At 40.6% G+C, this 22,186-nt stretch overlaps 1 protein-coding gene across 3 annotated transcripts in view; it reads left to right on the top strand.

The window, feature by feature from the left end:
- The first annotated feature begins 4,274 nt into the window (after positions 1-4,274).
- The window catches only part of nubpl (nucleotide binding protein-like), a 32,544-nt gene continuing 14,632 nt past the window's right edge, over positions 4,275-22,186 (top strand). Inside the window, exons 1-8 of one of the 3 annotated variants that reach the window (XM_048974174.1) lie at positions 4,275-4,581; positions 5,072-5,213; positions 6,989-7,023; positions 7,142-7,232; positions 7,376-7,415; positions 7,502-7,592; positions 10,551-10,644; positions 12,533-12,618. In XM_048974174.1, coding sequence (XP_048830131.1) covers positions 4,453-4,581; positions 5,072-5,213; positions 6,989-7,023; positions 7,142-7,232; positions 7,376-7,415; positions 7,502-7,592; positions 10,551-10,644; positions 12,533-12,618 — 708 coding nt within the window. In that variant the 5' untranslated portion in view covers positions 4,275-4,452. Of the gene's footprint in view, positions 4,582-5,071; positions 5,214-6,985; positions 7,024-7,141; positions 7,237-7,375; positions 7,416-7,501; positions 7,593-9,490; positions 9,590-10,550; positions 10,645-12,532; positions 12,619-22,186 lie in introns of those variants that run through there. The other 2 variants (XM_048974176.1, XM_048974175.1) reach the window with 2 other exon arrangements.

Here is a 22,186-nt window from a genome sequence, read left to right as displayed (position 1 = left end):
TCTTGTTGAGGGAGACATTTTACTTGCAACTTCGCTCAGTGGTTGAAGGGTGACACTCCTCTGGTTGTGGGTGACTTCAATGCGACCACTGCCACTGACAGAGCTGGTTATGAGGATTGGAGGTGAAAGTGGCTCCATGTTCCTTTACTTTGCGAAAGGTCAGGGGCTGCGGGTCGCTGTGTTCTGGTTCTAATGCCCTGAGCCGCATCATTGGACTTGGTACTCTAATACTGGTGGTGCTGGAGCCTCCTGCAGAACTACAGGGTCTACAGAAGTGCCCAGTTTGTGAATTCTAACCACAGACTTGTTGTTACTACTCTGAAGATTCAGCTTAGATCCAGTAGGCTACCACCTACTAGGAGAATGAGGCTGGACTCAATCAGACTCCAAGATCCACCTGTTTCTGACTTTCAGACTTTGGTGTGACTGCTGAATCTAATGTGATGTGGGAGACCTTCTGTGATAAGACCCTGAAAGTTGCCGAGGGTTGTGTTGGTGTTGCCAGTGTTCCTAGAAGGTGGTGTTTCATCTCACAGGGCACCCTGAATATTATCAAGAGGAGTTGCAGCACATGACTTGGTGGCAACACCCATCTGTAATGGGAACTAAGAAGGACAGCTGTGAGGGCTCTGAGGGCAGATAAGGGGGCAGTTGTTAGACGAATTTGTGAGTAGGTGATATACCATCTGTAGTCTAGTGACCCACATCCTACTTAAAGAGGAATCAAAGCATTACACATAGCTGAATCTGTTACTCTGAGACTTGCAGACAGGGCGGGTGATGGGACGGTCCTTACGGATGACACTGGAGTTGTGACCCGCTGGGCCGGATACAGTTGTTTAAAGCTGACCCTTCAGCAAGCGTGAATATCGACAGAGGTTCTTTGCAGCCTTTGTTGATTTTTGTAAAGCATTCGACTCAGTTTACCTAATTGCCCCGTGGGACATCCGTGACTTCACGGGATCCCCCTGAAGTTGCTGGACGTCATGGCTGGCCTGTACACTGGTACTGTGAGTGCTGTGCAGAGTGGAGGGAGAACCTTCCCAATTCTTCCCAGTTGATTCTGGGGTTTGACTGCGGTGTGATCTTAGCAGAGTCAATGGAGGCTCTGATTGGGGCTCTCGAGAGACTGAGGAAGGAGTCTGAGTTTCTGGGATTGCGGGTGTCCTGGATAAAGACCAAGATTCAGGCATTTAATGACTTCTTAAGCACAGACATCAGTAGTATGTTTGCCTGCAGGGAGAGTGTCGACCTTGTCAAGAGATTTACATACCTTGGCAGTGACAATCACGTCTCTGGTGATTCTTCCTATGAAACCAGCAGACAGATTGAAAGAGCATGGGAGGTCATGAGGTCGCTGGAAAGGGGTATTTGGTACTCCCGATATCTTTGCAAGAAGACGAAGGTCCATGTCTTAAGAGTCCTGGGGTCCTTAGTCTTGCTGTATGGCTGTGAGACATGGACACTATCCAGTGAGCTGAGACGAAGACTAAATTCCTTCAGTACTGTGTCTCTTCGGAGAATCCTTGGGTAGAGTTCAATTTTATGAACCTGTAGCATTTAACAGAAAGGAGTGTTTGGAATAGCTGGTGGCCAGCATGAAAGGGATCTGTAATGATCTTCTCACATCATAGCAGCATATGGCTCAGTGGGCTGTGCTGTGATCAGAATATCGCCAGTTTGAAACCAGCTTCAGCATGTCTGCGGGTCCCTGAGCAAGACCCTTAACCCCCAGCTCCCTGGGTGCTGCAACAGGTGGCTGCCCTTCGTGGCCAGCTTACTCTCACCTACAAAGAGCAAGTTGGGGGAGGGGTAAAGAGAGTTTCCCCAAGGGGATTAATAAAGTATCTATTATTATCAATTATGAAAGGGATCTACAATGATCTCAGCTCATGGCCAACACGAAAAGCATCTGGAATGATCTTTTCAGCTTATAGCCAGCATAAAAGGGATCAGCAATGATCTTCTCAGCTCATGGCAAACATGAAAGGGATCTGCAGTAATCTTCTCAGCTCATGGTCAGCATAAAAGGGATCTACAATGATTTCACTTCATAGCCAGCATGAAAGGGATCTACAATGATCTTCTCAGCTCATGGCCAGCATGAAAGGAATCTGCAGTAATCTTCTCAGCTCTTGGTTAGCAGGAAAGTGATCTACAATGATTTCACTTCATAGCCAGCATGAAAGGGAATTAAATGATCTTCTTGGCTCATGGCAAACATGAAAGGGATCTGCAATGATCTTCTCAGCTCGTGGCCAGCTTGAAAAGAATATGCAATGATCTTGCAGTCCATGGCTAGCATGAAAGGGATCTGCAGTGATCTTTTCAGCTCATGCGAACCATAAAAGGCTTTTCTCAGCATATAGTCAGCAGGAAAAGGATTGGCAATAATGTCAGCTTATGATCAGCATGAAAGGGACCTGCAATGATCTTTTTAGTTCATGGCAAGCATGAAAGGAATCTACAGTAATCTTCTCAGGTCATGGCTAGCATGAAAGGAATCTACAATGATTTCATTTCATGGCCAGCATGAAAGGGATCTACAATGATCTTCTCAGCTCATTATTCTCAGCTTGTATTATATATTCCATTATAATGGTTGGTATGAAAATTAATGAAGCATTATAGCTTCTGCTATTGACAGTCATAAGGCATTATAATGTGGATGATAATACCTCAAAAGCTCCAATGAAGCTCTCCTCTATAATGCACCATAGATACGTTCATAATGCAGTACAAAGCATCTGTAGTTCTTATACAGACCATTATACTGCATTACGAAGGTATCTATGGTGCGGAATTTGTGGGGAACATTAATGATCTTCACTTTTACAATGTGCAAATGTGCCATTAGAGTCCAATATTAAACTTCCCAATGGTTCAACACTAACCTAAGATATAACATAAGACATTTACAAACTAGAGAAGGCTATTTAGTCCATCAAGCTCATTTGGGGAGAACTTAACTACTGTAATAGCTCAGAGTTGTTAAAATCTTATTTAGCTCTGATTTAAAGGAAACCATCATGTGAGTGCTGCTCTTAGGATTCAAACTGATTTTTGGTGGTGTTATGAGAAAGGGGGAAAATGCAGTGTCTAGAGGGAAAAAAATGCCTTTTCCAGCTGTATTCTGTCTCACATTATACCCCAACAGCATTCCATAAAACGGATAATTGCCGTAGCGGGGTTCCCAGTTATTTATGACATGTTCCTGTTTGCATGGATCTAGGTGTCTGCAATTATTGGTGTTCCAGGTGAGTTAGTGAAGTACATTTATATTTACAATATATTTTTGTGAAAAAGGAAAGGAAATCACATACTAAACTTGAAGCCATAGCATGTAAAACAATGTGAATCCTCTGTATCATTAGCATTACTTATTTCTAGCGTTAGTGTTTGTCTTAACATAATTAACACAAATCATACCATATTGGCAGGTGCCACAAAGGCAATTTTTGAATAAAAATAAAATATAAATAGAAATAGCTATATGATGATATCTTCAAATATGATTTGGTCAGACTTAAACAATTTTGTAATTCATAATAAAAATGAAAGAAATCCATCTAAAAATAATATTTCATTGCTATCCTTGCAGCACCCAACTTAATAAATTTAAATGTCATATGTATTTGTTTTGTAATCTGGAACCGGAAACAATTACTCATTTATTTTGCAGCTGTATATTTTCAAGGGAACTGTGGAAAGAGATATCTTTGGTAATGTGGCTTGTGATATTGACTATTCTTTAACTGTCATTAAGATAACTCTTTTAGCGAAATTCTATATACATAAATTAAATATTGCATAAACCAGACCCAGTTTTAGGTTATTCTACATTGACTTATTTTTGTGACTTATTATTAACGTTGAAATGTAATAAGAAAGCTGTAAAGACACCTCTTATTTTGGGAAAAATTATCAAGTGTTTGGATTGATCCTGAGGAAAAACATTTAACTATTTTTTTCTATTTTTCGGGTGGGACTATACAGTTTATGTATGTATGTTCGTTTGTTCTTATTTTGTTATTATAACATTGGTGAACAATTATGACCTTTTTCATTTAAATAAATATATTTTTATAAAGCGTTCTGTCCTGATCCCTTCGGCGTTTTCAGTACAAAATGGCCGCAGCGCTACCGCACCACCATCTAGCGGTGGTTATTAAAAAAGCAAACACTGCTCGCCACCAGTTGTAAAATTCAAGTACGCATGTGTGCTTGAACTGTGAGCACATGCGCGGTACTAATCGGAAAGATTACGTTGACCCGGCACGTATGTGCGCTTGTAAACTATGATGAACCGGATCTGATTTTGTTGTCTGTTTCATACTGTCTGAATGCCCTACTGTATATTGTGATATGTAGGAGTCGTATGTGTACTAACAAAAATTATCTGTGATATACTGCTCTTTCTATCAACATAACTAGCTAGCTTCTTTAAGCAAGATGGTACTGGCCAGCTACAATCGGTTGTTAACTGTTTACAAACTTACCTGGAGTTGTGACAGTTTATTTCAAGTTGGAACAGGTGTCCAGCTTCTGTCGGAGCATTTGAAAAGCTCGTTTCGTTTTAAAGTGAGTGGGAACCCACGTAAACGCCGACGTTAACATGGCTGCAAAACAACATATATTCAAATAACACTATAAGATTTTTTTTAAGGTGACATTTCATAAGGGAATTTTCTGTGGTTAAGAATCACATCTTACCTAGTTGTTGATGATGATAATAATGAAAATAAGATTGTAAGAGCAGTAATAGTGGTATTTTTTATGAACCTACTATAATATATTGTCGGATAGCCTACTGAAAGCTATATCCTGTCATGTATTAAATGTAACGTGTGTGTAGTTTGCTAGATAAACTAAGAGCGTATCAAAACTTGCTATTGTCATAAAGCACTGATTCTCGAACTATGGGTTGCGACTTCTCGTGAACCCAAAGCCACCGCCCGCGAATTTTAATCGTTGCGGATGTGAAGATTTCCAGACAAGAAGTTTGAGAACCACCATCTTCTGAAAACAAGGTGCACGGTTGTTGTTGATGGCTGTTCATGCACTCTTTCAGTCATTAGATCATTCTTCAGTGCAGGAAAGGCAGCGGCAACACATGGCTAGAGGTCTGCCTAAGCTGAAGCCAGTAGCAGGGGTGAAGCAGACCATTGTGGTTGCTTCTGGGAAAGGTGGAGTGGGCAAGTCGACCACTGCAGGTATGTTGAACTTTAAAACTTGCTCTCTGAAATACAGAGCTTTTTAATTTCACATTTAAAAATAAATGTTGTAATGAAAAGTAAATGTGTAGATTTCTGGAAAACATGAAGAGTTGCATGTTTGTGTGTGGCACATGTTTCATATAGTTTTGAATTCTAAGTATTTTTAAAAACGAATATTTATACCACTGGAATGTGTTGTAGTAATTTTCTGATGAAAGTAAAAAATAAATATTTTAACCTGCACTCTTTGAATCTGAGGATGGCCTGAATAGCAAAACTGCTAGCTGACGATAATTAAAATTAGCAGGAATAATCTTGAGCCCTATTTGAAGAGGGTTAGTTTTACCTGAGTGCATAATGTAATTTAACAATTAATTACTGATGCCGTCCATAATCATTGGGTTAGGGACCTGCACCCATGTCTGGAAAATCATGGGTTCAGAACCTGTGGCCGGCAGAGTAATCGTCACAGTTGGCTCCTTGAGCAAAGCCCCCCCCCCCCCCCCCCCCCAGTTGGTCCCAGGGCACTGGCTGCTCTCTGATCCTCACTTGTTATATAAAAGGGACTGATTTCTGGAAAGTGAAAAAGGTTGTACATGTCATTATGTTGTTGTAAACTTTTCCCACTGGAGCTGTACATCTGGCAACTTAAACACTGCTTTAGCAAATCAGAGGAGCATTGGCCGAATATGTCCTGCCCCCCCCCACACACACACTTTTTGGCAATTATATTTTGAAAAAAAAGTTTTTGGAATACCTTTGGAAATAAAATTTTATTTTACATGAGCATATAATATTTTAACCGACAACCACAGCAAGCACAGGCAATCAGATTACAGTCAGTGTATTACACAGCAAACATTACAAAAAACAAATGTATGGGGTAGGGTAGATAATGAATATTACAAACTGGTTGAGCCATATTAATAAATGATATACCAGCTCTTTTAAAATGAATGCCATCTTTCTTTAACAGCCACTGTCGGTATAGTACTAGCAGTGGCACAGGCAGGGAAGCCTGTCAAAACACTCACCACAAAATATCGCATTTGGCCCCATCTATTCCCTTTTTCATCTAGACCATGAATATAAGATGTATTTTGAGGGAAAAAAAACCCGTCTTATACTTGGGTCACCACAGTAGTATTTGTGTCTTTTTAATATAATTTTTTAGATATTTTTTTAAAAAACATTGTTTTTTGTTGCTATGCCATGCTTCACAGTAATGGTGATAATGAGTGTATGATGCGCTGTTCTGTACAATACAGATTTGGTTTAACGACATATGGCCGCTTAATTATTTATTATGATATATTCATATTTGTCTTACAATATTTTCATCAGAACATAACTCGAAATCTTCATTAGAATATAACCCCATCGTAAATTGAGGAGTATCTGTACTTTCCGAAAGAGAAATGCTATATGAAACACCATTGTCACAGCACAACAGCCTGGTTTTATGACTTTCAGATAATTCTTTATTTTGGTTCTTATGTGTAACTCCTTAAGGTGACAAAGGAAATTCATACATATAGTACTCGGAGGAATGAGTCACTGAAACCTGCATAGATGTTCTGAGGGATAAATTAGTAAATTTGAAACTTTATTTTTCAGTAGAAATGTGCATTGGTCTTTTGACAGCATTTTTTTAATGCTCTCATAACTATGAAATTTCATGAACAGTCCTGATTGAAAGGCACTGTACAGTACATGAAATACAGAAAAGAATACTGAATGTCTGTTTAATCTGGTTTCTTTATTGTTAACAGTGAATCTGGCACTTGGACTTGCAGTTAATGATCCGGTATGAAAATCCATATTTTCTGTTTATTCAGTTTCCTCTTGAAATTCAATAAAACGCTTGAATAAATTCTTGTTATTAAGTCACTGTTATTAACTCTGTCACTTTATTAATTAAACAGAGTAAAAAAGTGGGGATTCTGGATGCTGATGTTTATGGCCCTTCAGTTCCTAAGATGATGAACCTGAAGGGGAGCCCTGAGCTCACAGAGAGTAGGTGTGCTTTTTTTCTTGAAAGTTAAAGGTTTCTTATTTTTAACAGTGTTTACTTAGAGAAAATATCTCATCTTATAGAAATCTTGACTTGGTCAGTTTCTTCCGTCTGTGGATGTAAAATTCTCTCTCCTTGATTTCAGAAAATCTAATGAGACCGTTGGTGAATTTTGGAATTCCGTGGTGAGCATATGGTTTTACAGTGCAGTAAAAAGAAACTGATGCATAGGAGACAGCCTGTTCTGAACACATTATCACTATTCCTACAGCATGTCAATGGGATTTCTGGTAGACGAAACAACGCCTATTGTCTGGAGGGGTTTGATGGTAATGTCAGCCATAGAGAAGCTGCTGAGGCAGGTGAGAATATGGATTGCTGTATGAGTTTCTCAATCTATATTTCTGTTGTATATTGGATCCTTGCTTTTTTTTGCATCTAGTCCACAAGTACATATCCTCACTTAGACTTTGTTACTCAGCTCTGAATGCCATTGTAACCCTTCCCATGATGCAGTATATATTTTGTTCACCTTTGTTTCCTTGGTTCAAAAGCTGAATGTACCATTTTGTCAAACCTGTACTTAAGTCCTCATTCCTTACCCATGTCACATGGCTGTCATGGCAGTTCTGACTCAAGCTAATTTTACAGTCAGCAATAGGAGTCTAAGAAAAAATCGATACACTTGAGTATCGCGATATTTCGTTTTGCAATATACTATCAATTTTCAAAAACACAACATAGATTTTTTAATTAATAGTTTACATATATTCGCGGTAGACAGTGGTATGCTTTGTATCGTGTTTTACCTCCGGGCCGCTAGATGGCTGAGCTCAGTGCGATGTACCAATTGCGCCCCACTCGCCTAATAGTAGTAGTAGTAGTAGTAGTAGTAGTAGTCGTAGTCATAGTCTGGTCATTAGGAACATTAGCAGCGATGGCTGAATCTGAGTGTGTCAGACCGGATCCTACGGCGTACTGAGCTGAATTATATAATCATTTTGGTTTCCATGGTAAAGAAGGCAAGGATATCGACAAAAGCCATGCCATTTGCAAGGCAGATGTCATTACTTTATTGTCAGACTGAACAAAAAACATGTTGGAAGTTATAGCAATAATTTCTTAATTTATTTTTTAATTTTAAAAAACTAATTAAAAAAGTGGCTTAATTTAAATATATGGAGCCTATAGTGCAGAGGTCACTGACAGGCGGACCGCGGTCCAGGTCCGGACCCAGCGGCTGCCGCATACGGACCCAGATCGATAACCAAAACTGAAAGTTATGATTGAAAACCTGATGGGGCGCTTCTATTTTAACCGGTGCAGCTTTTGTAATCTTTTTGGTAGTGATTTAGCAGTAGAACCGGCGTTTCCCACGCCAATGAACGTCAAACACCTTTGACTGCCAAGCAAGACGCAGTTCTACATACTGTATGCAGCCCTTAGTTTACGCTAATGTGCCATTAATGTTAACACCCTATGTTAACAAAGCTAACACCCGCAACCAAAAAGCCATAATGTTCCTAAGAAAGTGGCTGATCTGTCCTGAAATCGTAAAGCTGAAAATTTTTCAAACACAGTATGTATTATATAACATGTTGGATAAATAGACGTATTGGTGATTTCATGTTCGTTGAAGTTTCTGCTTTTTAACAATAGTATAAAGTTATTTGTTATATGAATGAACTCGGGTGAAACAAAAAAGTACGTTTTCAGGTTTGCCAAATCCCAAGAATCTGGCATGACACTCATGATTTTAGACACGCAGGAAATCTTTCGGCTAATCTAAATTATTCCATTCTAAACCTAAAGTTAGCTATGTCAAAAGTGTATTTACATGGTTAAATACAAAAGCAGATTACTTACAAGGTAAGAACTTACATTTGTGTGCATAGACATCTCGAATTGAAAATCTCTCTCCAGTCAGCTGCTCAAAGTTGGCAACCACGCGTTTTATTTTAGATAAAAAGTAAAATGCATGGTTTTCCCCTGAAACGTCTTGTCATTCTGTTTGCGTTGTTACTCCGACAAATATAAAACGAATATGAGAAAAACGTAACATGTCATGCTTTATATCTTTTCAAAATAATAAGATCACCCATATCCTACTCTAATAATGATTAAAGTTATAAGTTCGTATGTATTTATATTAAAACGAGACTTTAATATTATAACCGCTGTGGGATTATCGAAACCAGTACTTAAATCCATGAACACTAAAATATCTCATATAAACATGACTGTATTTTGGGTTTTACAGCTTTTTGGGGTCAGAGTAACTCTGCTGCTGGAGGATTACTGACTGTCCCATTGTTTTCTAAATGGGTGAGCGGTGATGGCCCATTAAGAAAAACGAAAGGTGTGATACGCCGAAAAATCTGCTGCTGGTTGTTGGAGACCCGGCGGTTTTAGTGTTAATGGACGAGGAAACGCACAGACCTGCCATGCATGTTATGCCATCCCATGTGATACCACTCAACATTATACATATCGGCATTCATACATATATATTCAGATCTATGTCCCATGACAATAAATATTGTCAAAATGTTTTTGAAATGTATTGAATTAATTTGATTTGACAGTCAAGTATTGATTACATGCAATGTTGATAAAACTAATAGGCTACTTAAATAGCACACTAAAAAATTTAGATATGATCTTCCAGACCTTTGCTTCAAGAATTTTTTTCTAACTGGACCACTTTAAATTTTAATTAAATACCCCTGCTATAGTGGGTGTATAAAAGTTGTATGCACTGAACTTGTTTACGTGAAGTAAACGTTTTTGCTTGAATCTGTAGGCACGTGATTATCATTATAACCTTACATACAGTATCGCAATATATCGCGATATATTGAATCGGAACTCCTGTATTGTGATATGTATCATCAGATTCTTGCCAATACGCAGTCCTAGTCAGTAATATTCCGGGCAAACGTGGGGCTGACTGTTTTTTGTAAAGATTTTCTTGAAGCTGTTTTTTATGAGGAAAGGAGGGGTTTGGAATGAAGTTACTATAGTAATGTAATTTAGGAAAATGGTTAAGCACCATTGATTTCTTCTAATTTATTTAATTGCACACCGGAAGATGATGATCAGATCATTGTTGAGTGTTATAACTTGGGTCTATGGGATATTTAAAATAGAGCCATACAGTAGATTAAGAAATGACTTCAAAGAGATCACAATACAATCAGCTGAATGAAAGGTTTTGTATAATAATCCAATATTGGTCATGAAACAATGCCGATATTCAGTATTTTTTTAATGATTTTACAAATTATGATGAATGTTTTTTTTTATTATTTTTTTTAAAGGTGCACTGGGGTAACTTGGACTACCTGGTTATTGACATGCCACCAGGTACTGGCGATGTCCAGCTATCCATCACCCAGAATATTCCTATTGCAGGTTGGTGGCCCTTCTGTGAGCGACACTGTAGGTCAGCATAGAAAACTGCTATGTCATCAACACCATAGCCTGTCAGAATGGAAGAACCACTGTTGTGACTAAATAATAGTACTTTATATATCCCTTGATTTATAAATCTTTGACTTTTTTGCATTTGTGATACTCTATACACTCAACCGAGGTACAACCAAATTTGAGGCTGGTTATGCTTACAGAAAGTACTGTATTATTCTTGGATAAAATGGATTATAATACTTTTATGTTCAGGTGATGCTAAATTCTTTACCAAAGGCATCAGAATCAACTAATTTTGTTAGTTGTTATTGGGGGATCAGTCGTGATCAAAACTGGACTCTGTGGTCTTTTATTTATAAATCTGATCATCAGATCGATCTTCTGTTTTTCACAGAATAACTAGAACTAATTTGTCTGCTCAATTTTTGCTCCAGTACATCTTTTTTCCTATACTTCTGTGTAACTTCCAAAAAAGCGCTGGTGGTTGTGGTCAATACTGTAAGTTAACAAGCTATCCCTGCAAGTGCCTCGCCAGTGGTTTGTGTTCGAACATAATGGTGGCGCGACCATCTCCACTTGATTTTTTTTTTTAATGCTCAGCCCTGCACTTCTGGTGAACTCAGGCGAATCCCTTCCTTCAGTAGTAAACATTGGCAGCTTCAGCCTGTTGCACATTGACTAACTAGAGGGTTGATAATATATTTGTCCTTAAACATAGTGGTAAGTTGCAGCACTAATAAAGTACGTGTTCATACATCAAAAGTGAACAAAATAGCTAACAGAAATAAAAACTTCTAAGCCAACACAAGGTGTTAATTCACACTTGTTTTTCGTCACATTGTGCACAACAGTAATTGGTCTGCATTCTCTAAAGATTACAAGGTCACTCTCTACACGGTTTACATCAGCTTCTGAAAAGAGTCCTAATGATTACATTCTCTGCATTATGAAGTGATAAATAATATTCAACACTGTCTCAGTTATCAGATTGACTCTTGCGGCATGACAAGTAACAGTCTTTATTTTAGTTTTGTTTTGAAGTATGAATTATCATTCACACATTTTTATACCATCTTTTAATACAATTGGTATTAATAGAAATTTGAATGAACAGTGGTTTTAGTCAATGTAGTGTAAATGTATGGGTATTGGTTCTAATAAAGCATATTTCTGCTTACTGTTTGGTTTTAATTTTGGCTTAGGGTGCATTAAAAAGGTCTTAAGTCTTAAATTTCACAACAGGGTTTCTGCAGACACCCTGTATATCTGATTAAATGAGTTATACATTTGCTTTCTATACTTTGTTTCTTTTGACAAACAGTTATTGCTTTGGCCATACATGCTGATTTACAATCAAGTCAGAGGTCTATTCTGAACTCATCCACAGAACATTTGGACTCATCCACAGAACAATCTTCCCATATCCTTCTGGATTATCCACTTAGTCTTTCTCAAACTTTAGATGGGCAGAGAGAGAGAAACTTTAGATGGAGAGTCATGGCTTTCTCATTGCAACCTGCCATGCACGACATTGCTTTCAGTGCTGTCCTGAGGGTTGAATTCCCTCTATTTGAACACCAAAATTAGTCCAAATTTTGTAGAAATAGTTTTGTAACCTTTTTCAGCCTGGTGAGCAACATTTTTTCTTGATGTTCTCAGAAATCTCTTTTGTTCGAGCCATAACATACTTAATGACCATGTGACTTTTACGGTTTGTCATTTTTTCTTTGGAATGGAGTGTTTTTGGCAATTTTTTTTCCTCTAAAAATTGCCTTGGAGTAACTCTATTCGCAATTTGAGGTTTTGCATTATTGTGTTTATAAGCTTCATTGAGCCCCCATTGAGTCTCACTCATTCTCTTTCTGGTTTCCAGGAGCTGTCATTGTCTCTACACCACAAGATATCGCTTTGCTGGATGCCCGCAGAGGGGCTGAGATGTTCCGCAAGGTCAATGTGCCGGTATGAACAGAGCTAAATTCCAACTCACATTTTGATCAGAACATCAGCATGGTAAATATCTTGTGTATAGACAAAAATACAATTTCTAATGGCTTTTTCCCCTCATTGGATTTCACAGGAAAAAAATGCATAACTAGTGTGATAGTGTCATGATACCAAAATTTCAAACTTTGGTACTATACCAAGAAAAGTATTGAAATTCAATCCCTTTTTTCATATACAACACAGAATATAATGTAACTCAATTAAAAATTTATTTAAATCGCAATTTTGTGTGCAGTAAAAACGTCACAACCTTCCCTAAACTGTTGTCTCTAATCTAAAAAAAAAAAAAATCACATCGCATTGTCAGTCAAAGCATAATACACTGATCAAAAAAATTAAAGGAGCACTTTGAAAACATATAAGATCTCAATAGGAAAAAAAATCATGCTGGATATCTATGTTGATATGGACTGGGTAATGTGTTAGGGAAGAAAGGATGCTACATCGTTTGATAATTTTCATTTCTATCAACCTACAGAGGGCTGATTTCAAAGACATCCCAAAAATCAAAGTGAAAAAATGATGAGGCTAGTCCATTTTGCCGAAGTTTCATTGCAGGACTCAAAATCATACTCAGTATATTTTTTATGGCCCCCACATGCTCGTATGCATGCATGACAATGGATGGTGTCCTGAGGGATCTCCTCCCAGATCTGGTCCAGGGCATCACTGAGCTCCTAGACAGTCTGAGGTGCAAGCTGGCGGCATCGGATGGACCGAAACATAATGTCCCAGAGGTGTTCTATAAGATTTAGGTCAGACAAGCATGGGGGACTAGTCAATGATATCAGTTCCTTCATCCTCCAGGAACTGCCTGCACACTTTCGCCACATGAGGCTAGGTATTGTCGTGCACCAGGGCTAATCAAGGACCCACTGCACAAGTGTAAGGTCTGACAATGTGTCCAAGGATTTTATCCCGATACCTAATGGCAGTCAAGGTGCTGTTGTCTAGCCTGTAGAGGTCTGTGCACTGCTCTATGGATATGCTTCCACGTACCATCATTGAACCAACACCAAACCGGTCATTCTGAACAATGTTAGACCATTTCACATCTGTCACATATGCTCAGGGTGAACCTGCTCTCATCTGTGAAAAGCACAGGGTGCCAGTGGCAGACCTGCCAATTCTGGTATTTTATGGTAAATGCCTATCGAGCTCCATGGTGCCGGGCAGTGAGCACAGGACCCACTAGAGGTCGTCGTGCCCCCAGGCCATCCTCATGAAGTCTCATTCTTGGGTCAGAGACGTTCACACCAGTGGCCTGTTGGAGGTCATTTTGTAGGGGCTCATTCTGTTCCTCCTTGCACAAAGGAGCAGACACAGCAAACCTTCTGGCAATGGCATGTATTGATGTGCCATCCTGGAGGAGTTGGACTACCTGTGCCTCATGCTACCAGTAGTGACACTGACCATAGCCAAATGCAAAGCTAGTGAAAAAACATTTGGAAAAGATGAGGAAGGAAAAATGTCAGTGTCTTCCACATGTTAAACCATTTCTGTTTTGGGGGTTGTCTCATTGTTGCCCCTCAAGTGCACCTGCTGTTATTTTCATTATCATGAAATCAGCAGAACCTGATTAACAAGCCCCTCTGCTATTTAAATGACCAGATCAATATCCTAGAAGTTTAATTGTCTTGATGCTGTACTCTGATTAAAAAGTGTTCCTTTAATTTTTTTTAGCAGTCCAGCAGTAACCATTGTAATTGTACTGTGATCATGTTCAGAGATATTAACTAACAGTAACCACTATTATAAATTAGGTGTTCCGTTATATTATTATTACAATAATAGAACAGATATAGGGAATTTATTATTAGTGACAGTTGTTGATTTTAGGTCTAGCTTATAGATCAAAGAACAGTCATGGACTAAAAAGCACTGTTGTAAATTGCTCGGGAAAAGAGTATCTGCTAAATGATGTAAATGTATATACAGTACATGACTTCTTTATCTTGTCTGAAAATGCACTTCTAAAAATTGCACAACAGAAAGTTTGGATTTGATTGATTAACGCTAATCAACACAAGCGAACACAACCCACTGGTAAAAATAACTGCAGACCATTGTCTTAATGCAGAAATGGTTAACAGTATCATTTTAAAATAAGGCTCCCTTTAGCCACTTGTAAATGGTAGTGACTCATTAAATGGTAGTGACTCATCAAGAAAACTGTTATAACTTGCATAAAATTGTCTATTAATAATTTACAAAGTATTACAACCTAATTAATAACCACATTATAAACCATAGATAAACTCTATATGGGTAGCCTTATTGTCAAGTGGCAACTGTTTAAATAGCTCTAAAAAATGTTTTAACCCATAGAAATTCTAAATCACATCTGTACTTCAGCCATAATATGCATATTCAGATTGAAATTTTATTCATTTAGAAATAAGATGCCTATCTCTTGAAACACTCATGTGTCACGTGTTGGTCCTTTGAATGTTTGGCTAAATTCATGGCCCTTGTCAGCATTGTGTGGTGGCACAACTTGCATTCAGGCTTATATGTGTCGTGGTTTACTGTCTTCACTTAGCACAAAGTATTTTCAGATACCACTCTGGCTACACTCTTTACTGATTAAACACAGTGGTGAAACTTTTGACACTTCAGAACTGTTCACGTTACCGTGTTTCCCCGCAAAGAAGACAGGGCTTTATATTATTTTTTGATCCAAAAGACGCGTTAGGGCTTATTTTCAGGGGATGACTTATTTTCATATGTACAATAAACTACAGTACATTTACCGATATTCATAAATAAAAATCCACAGTTATTCAAATATAGACATCATGTCATCTTCTAACCGTATCTTTCCATGTAACCAATCTAATAGTGCATTTATTCATGAACAAAAATCTACTGTGTATACATTTATTCAAATATAGTCATTTCATCTTTTTCTGGAACATCATCATACATCATTCCATCCTGAATATCACGCAACTCAAGTTCATTTAGATCCAGTGGCCCCAATCTCTCTGTTGGCGATTTTATCCCATGAATTCTTCACCCAAGTCACGACCTCCTGTAGTCTAGGCTTCACAAATTTTCCATGCTGATTTATCTCTATTCTTTTTTCAGTGTAGTCAGTGATTTCCATGCACAAATTGTCCTTGAATGGCTTGTTTATTACAATATCAAATGCAGGCATCATTTTTTGATCAATTCTTATCTCTGCGAGGAAGTTCTTCATGTCTTTAGCACGGTGTATGCTGGCTGAATCCCAGACTAGCAGACCTCTTTGGTCGCCTTGCAAAACAAGTTGTAGCATTAAATCGACCCACTTCCTTAAAACAGCTTGTGTGTACCAATGCTTTTTCGGTTTAGACGAATTGCCAAAATACAGGTAACGTGCACTTTCTTAACCCGTGGAGGGAATGTAGATTGAGGAGGCACCCCGCTGATCAATTGTAGTTTGGGCTCCTCGGCCCATATACACTGCAGTTGCATCCATAGCAATCATATTGGAAAGTTGGTATTTAAAAAAGTCGATGCCATCAGGAAAGCACTTGAATGCAAGTGCATGTTTAATAATTTCAGCATCTTCCAGCTTGAACAGTGTTGTCGATCTTCTTCTTACTTTTTCCGTGATCAGGAAATGGACCCCTCTAAACTCGTCCTTTGATTGGGCTGCTATATTTCAAGTGGTAGTCCCAAACCTGTATCAAATGTCCTTAGCCTATGATCACCCATGTTCAGGTCACCTCGGGATTAGGAAGACATTGTCCTGACTTTTAAACCATTTCTTTTGACCTGGGGTAAATACGGATGTAAAGAGGTATTGCAAGTCCTGTCATGCCTGTCAGGTTGTGGGGAAACCGAACCAGCCAATTGTGCCGGTTCTGTTGTGTCCCATCCCCACGATCGGGGAATCCTTTGAGCATGTGCTGATCGATTGTATGGGTCCTTTGCCAAAAACTTGCTCGGGGAATAGTTATTTGTTTACACTCGTGTGCCGCAATCCATTTTCTGGAGGCCATTCCTGCCTGTAGCCTGAGAACTAGGGTTATAATTAAAATCCTTGTTAAATTCTTTACGGCTTTTGGGCTTCGGATTATTGCACTAACTTTACCTCAAAGCTGTTTGCTTAAGTTGTCCGTGAGTTAGGTGTTTGTCATGCTGTGTCCAGCGCTCATCACCCAGAGAGTCAAGGGGCGTTACAGCGCTTCTACCAGTCATTCAAAAATATGTGGAGCACCTTTTGTTTGGATGCAGGAAAGGAATGGGATGAGGGTGTTCCCCTCCTGTTTGCCATTTGTAACGCGGTATTGGAATCAACAGGTTTCAGCTCTGCCGAGTTAGTGTTCTGACCCTCCATGTGGGGTCTTTTGAAGGCTTGCAGCAATGGTTGTCTCCAACCGTGCCTTCTCCTCCCCAGGACATATCTACGTATGTTAGCTCACTCCAAGAATGGATGTCAGCAGCTAGGGAGCTAGCAAAGATGTCCCTAGGTGCCTCACAAGAGAAGATGAAGGCTCAATTCGATAAAACCTCAAAAGATGTTTCCAAGCTGGCGACCGAGTCCTTGTTGTTTTCCCATTGCCTGGTTCCTCCCTTCGTATTCTGTTGTCTGTTCTCATCTGGTCATATAGTCCAAACTAAGCCCGACTAACTATGTGACAGAAACCCCAAACTGCAGGAGGAAGACCCGTATTTGTCATATACATATGATAAAGCCCTACCTTGATCGCTCGGGCTCCGTCCCCTCTTCCATCTTTGCTTCGCTCCCCACTGCCGTGTGTAATGTACCTATTTGTGAGTACTCACCGGAAGATGATGATTTGTACTTAGGAAAAAACTGTTTACACTGTGCTCGCCTACTTAACTCAGAAGCGCATCAAACCGGCTCAAGCAGGCTCACTCACTTACCTCTTACCACCCAATCCAACATCACGTCCCTCATGTAGAGGTTTCGGTCCCTGTTCACAGACACCCCTTCGCTAGCTCATGTCGTAGAGCATGACATAGATATTGGTGACCATGTCCCTATTAAACATCACCCCTATCATGTCAGCTCGCGTAGGCAGACCTTGTTAAAGCAAGAGACCGACTACCTGCTGAAAACCGGTCTGGCTGTCCTTAGTTGTAGCCCCTGGAGCTCTCCGTGCCTGCTTGTCCCCAAGCTTGACGGCACCCTCCAATTCTGCATGGATTTCAGAAAGATGAATGCAGTAATGGATGCTTTTCTCGTCCCTCGGTTGGAAGACTGTTTGTTTAGAACGCATTGGGTCTGCCAAGTTCGTGTCTAAGCTGGATCTATTAAAGGGTTATTGGCAGGTCCCGCTTACGATTTCTGCTTTCGCTACGCCGATGTCTTCTTACAGTACATGGGTACCCAGCTACCTTCCAGTGACTGATGCATTAAGTGTTAGGAGATGTCCAGAACTGTCAGAACTCTGACTCGTGGGAACAACATAGGTGGTCGCTGGAACAGGTTTTCACTCGGTTGCGAGAAGCTTTGTTGGTCCTCAATCTAGAGAAGTGTGAGTTTGGGCAAGGTACGATCAGTTATCTGGGGAAACTGATGGTTCTTGGTGTGGTCAAGCCTCTGGACATAAAGGTCCAGGCTAATAGTTTGTTCCCAGTTCCACGAACCCCACGGGAGCTGAAACATTTTCTCGGGATGGCCGGTTACTACTCTACATCATAATGCCTTTTACTCAGTTGCTCCAAAAGAACACGTTGTTTGGTCCCCTGCCTGCCAAGCCGCTTTCGAGTCTAAGCTACAGCTCAGTAGCTCCCCTGTGTTAGCTACCCCGGATTTCACTAGGCCTTTTAAACTGGAAGTGGATGCCAATGGGGTGGGCACCGGTGCTGTCCTCTTGCAGGAGGACAGTCACGGCCTTGTTCACCCTGTCTGCTAGTACTTCAAGAAGTTCGTGAAACACCAGCTGGCATACAGTGCCATTGGGAAAGAGACCCTAACCCTTCTGCTTGCGCTGCAGCACTTCGTTGTGTATGTGCGAGATTGTGTTCAGCCAGTGGTTGTGTACACGGACCACAGCCTATTCGTTTTCCTGCCCCGTATGTGCAATACTAACCAGCGCCTCATGCGCTGGCCTCTAATGTGGAGATTAAACATAAAAAGGGGGCCAGTAACCTCGTAGCAGATGCCCTCTTGAGGACGTGATACTTGGTCGTCTTTGGTTATTCATGGAAGTTCTGTTCTTTTGTGTGTTAGTGCTTGTGATTGTAATTGTGAACACCTGCTGGGTTCACACGTGTGTGTGTGTGTGTGTGTGTGTGTGTGTGTGTGTGTGTGTGTGGGGGGGGGGGGGGGGCGGTGTTACGTGCTGTAAGGATTTCCTGTGGCTGTGAGTGGCCTCGATTCCGCCCTCAGGTCTTCACTCGCCAGCTGTCTCTTCAGCTCTGTCCTTTGCTCCACCTCGCTGACCACACCCTGCCCACAACTTGCCCGATGCACCATTCATCGCTTCCAGCTTTTCCACCTGATAAGCCAATAATGAGAAACCTCGAGAGTTTTGGTTATTGGTTTTCTGATTTTCACTTTGCCCCTTTATACTTTACATTTCTGGTTTTTGATCTCCTGCCTGGCTACTGACTACTCTTTTGCTCGCCCCCTTGGACACTGTATTTTTGGATTGTGTGTTTCTTGCATGTGTGTGTGAATCGGTGCACACGGAGTGGCTGCCGTTTTTGTTCTTGCAAATTGTGTTGATTTACTGTTCGTTTGGTTAGGGAGACAGGTTTTAGGATTGTTGTTTTGTTTCCACTTTGTTCCGTTGCACCTAGGTTTAGACTAGTTTTGGGACGTGTTCGGTAGGTGTTTTTTGTTTGTTTTGGCCTTGGTCACTCCTGAAGTCCTGTTGCACCAGGTCATTTTTGTAGTGTCTATGTGGTGTGAATAAAATATAAAAATAGAAAAAAATATCCCTGTTTACTTGTTCCTTTTTCCCGTTTCCTGTTTGTCCCGTTCTCCCCTTTCCCTTTCCTTTCTGTTGGGCTCCAACCCTAGACTGGAACTTGTAACAGCCGTAAGATTCTTGCCCTGGTAGTTCTCCACAATTCCTTTCTTGCACTCCACAGAATAGCTTTTTCTTTTTCCACTCATCTTCTCTGGGGGTCAAAATATTATCTCCTGTTTACATTTATTCGCATCTCATTTTTGTTACCTTACAATCCATGGGATAGTAACTAGGGCTTATTTTTGGAGTAGGGCTTATATTATGAGCATCCTGAGAAATCATGCTAGTGCTTTTTTTCGGGGCAGGTCTTCGAGGAAACACTGCAGTAATACCCTGTTGAGATTGAACTCAGGTCTAGGCATTGGTAACCTACAAGCCTCAGTGGTCAGAACGACCCTGGGGTGCAGGTTGTAGAATCAATACTGTGAAAAACGAGCACTCAAACCATTTTATACATGATAGAATTGAAAATTATGGTACATTGGATACTTAGATGATAAATATTTGAAATAAGAAAATCCCCTGGTTGTACAAGTGTGCAAACCCCTCAACAAATAATTTGTAGATGCGCCTTTTGCATTTATTACAGCTGTAAGTTTTTGTGAATAAGTTTCTATCAACATTGCACACTTGGGCTTTTTTAATCCCACTTTTACTTGCAAAAAAGTTAAAGCTCCTTCAGATTTTCCAGAAGATCTCCTGTTCACTGCCCTTATTAGGTGTTTTCACAGGTTTCCTATAGAATTGAGGTCTGGGCTCTGTTGGGAGATTAAATTTGTTTTGTGTAAAAGAAAATATCAAGGAAGAAAAAAAAAACAGAAAGAAGTCAAAAATTGCAATGACAGAACCATTAGGTGTCATTATGCAGTATACACAACCAGTCAAAAGTTTGAATACACCTTCTCATTCAGTGGTTTTTCTTTATTTTTTATGTTTTCTACGTGGTAGATTAATATTGAAGACTTCAAAACAATGAAGGAACACGTGGAATTATGCAGTAAATAATTGTGGGATCAGATTATGTTTTAGATTCTTCAAAAGTATGGTACCTGCTGCAGTGCACCCTTTAGTTGAGCGGTGATTTGGACAGCTTTACAGTGATGTACATTGTGTATGTGCTGTATGTTTTTTTTTTTCTATAAACAATAGGCACGCTATTCCTTGTGGGCTATGGTGTTATCTGAAGGCAGATGACACCACCACATGGTGCCAACAATGTGACCTCTGCTATGCTTCTTCTGTGTATGGGCTAATTCCTGGGTCAAATCCCAGGGCGGAAACTGTAGAGCATCCACAGAGCATGTAGGCCAGTCTGAGTCTGACTGAACTTATACAATGCAGGAGTAAATCGACTCCCAATCGCATTATGTGGGTGTCCTAGTCCAACTTTGAGAAATTCAGTTTATTGCAATTTCAGTCAGACTGACATGACACGTAACTCAACATGCACTGCCAAAAATGCTGTCTGTTTCAGATAACTTTGATTTGTGAAATACCTGACTCTGCATGCCAGATTTGCATCTTGCATGTCTGCACATGTGCATCATTATACTTTATGGCATATTTTATGAATATGCCCAATTTGTACCACTTAATTTTCACAACCCAGCCTGATCTCGTTTACACCAGGTTCATTTTATGTCAAAATGGAACACATGAAGAGGAAAAACCACCCTATTTGCTGAATATCAAAGTGACCAAAATTGCCTGTGAATGTTAGTTTTAGCAAAGTATTTTTTTTTTGTTTTTCTCCAAGGATTTTTTTGTTTAAATGTGCATATATTTTCCCCTCCTGGAGCCGACACCTTATCGTGGTGGAGGGGTTTGCGTGTTACAATGATCCCAGGAGCTATGTTGTCTGGGGCTTTATGCCCCTGGTAGGGTCACCCAAGGCAAACAGGTCCTGGGTGAGGAACCAGACGAAGCACGGCTCAAAAACCCCTCATGATGAGAAAAATCCTGGATTCACGGTTTCCCTTGCCCGGACGCGGGTCACCGGGGCCCCCCCCTGGAGCCAGGCCTGGGGGTGGGGCTCGATGGCGAGCGGCTGGCGGCCAGGCCTACACCCATGGGGCCTGGTCGGGCGCAGCCCGAACAAGGCACGTGGGTCCCCCCTCCAATGGGCTCACCACCCATGGGAGGGGCCATAGGGGTCGGGTGCGAAGTGATCTGGGCGGCGGCCAAAGGCGGGGACCTTGGCGGTCCGATCCTCGGCTGCAGAAGCTAGCTCTAGGGACATGGAATGTCACCTCTCTGATGGGGAAAGAGCCTGAGCTGGTGCGCGAGGTTGTGAAGTTCCGGCTAGATATAGTCGGACTCACCTCGACGCACGGCTTGGGCTCTGGAACCAGTCTCCTTGAGGGGGGTTGGACCCTTTTCCACTCTGGAGTTGCCCGCGGGGAGAGGCGCCGAGCGGGCGTGGGCATACTTATTGCCCCCAGGCTGGGCGCTTGTACATTGGGGTTTACCGCAGTGGACGAGAGGGTAGCCTCCCTCCGCCTTCGGGTGGGGGGACGGGTCCTGACTGTTGTTTGCGCTTATGCGCCAAACAGCAGTTCGGAATACCCACCCTTTTTGGAGTCCTTGGA

The sequence above is a fragment of the Brienomyrus brachyistius genome, chromosome 14, assembly GCF_023856365.1.
Source record: "Brienomyrus brachyistius isolate T26 chromosome 14, BBRACH_0.4, whole genome shotgun sequence".
NCBI lineage: Eukaryota > Metazoa > Chordata > Actinopteri > Osteoglossiformes > Mormyridae > Brienomyrus > Brienomyrus brachyistius.
The sequence above is the reverse complement of the archived record's forward strand: the minus strand, read 5'-3'. Positions and strand labels throughout refer to the sequence as shown.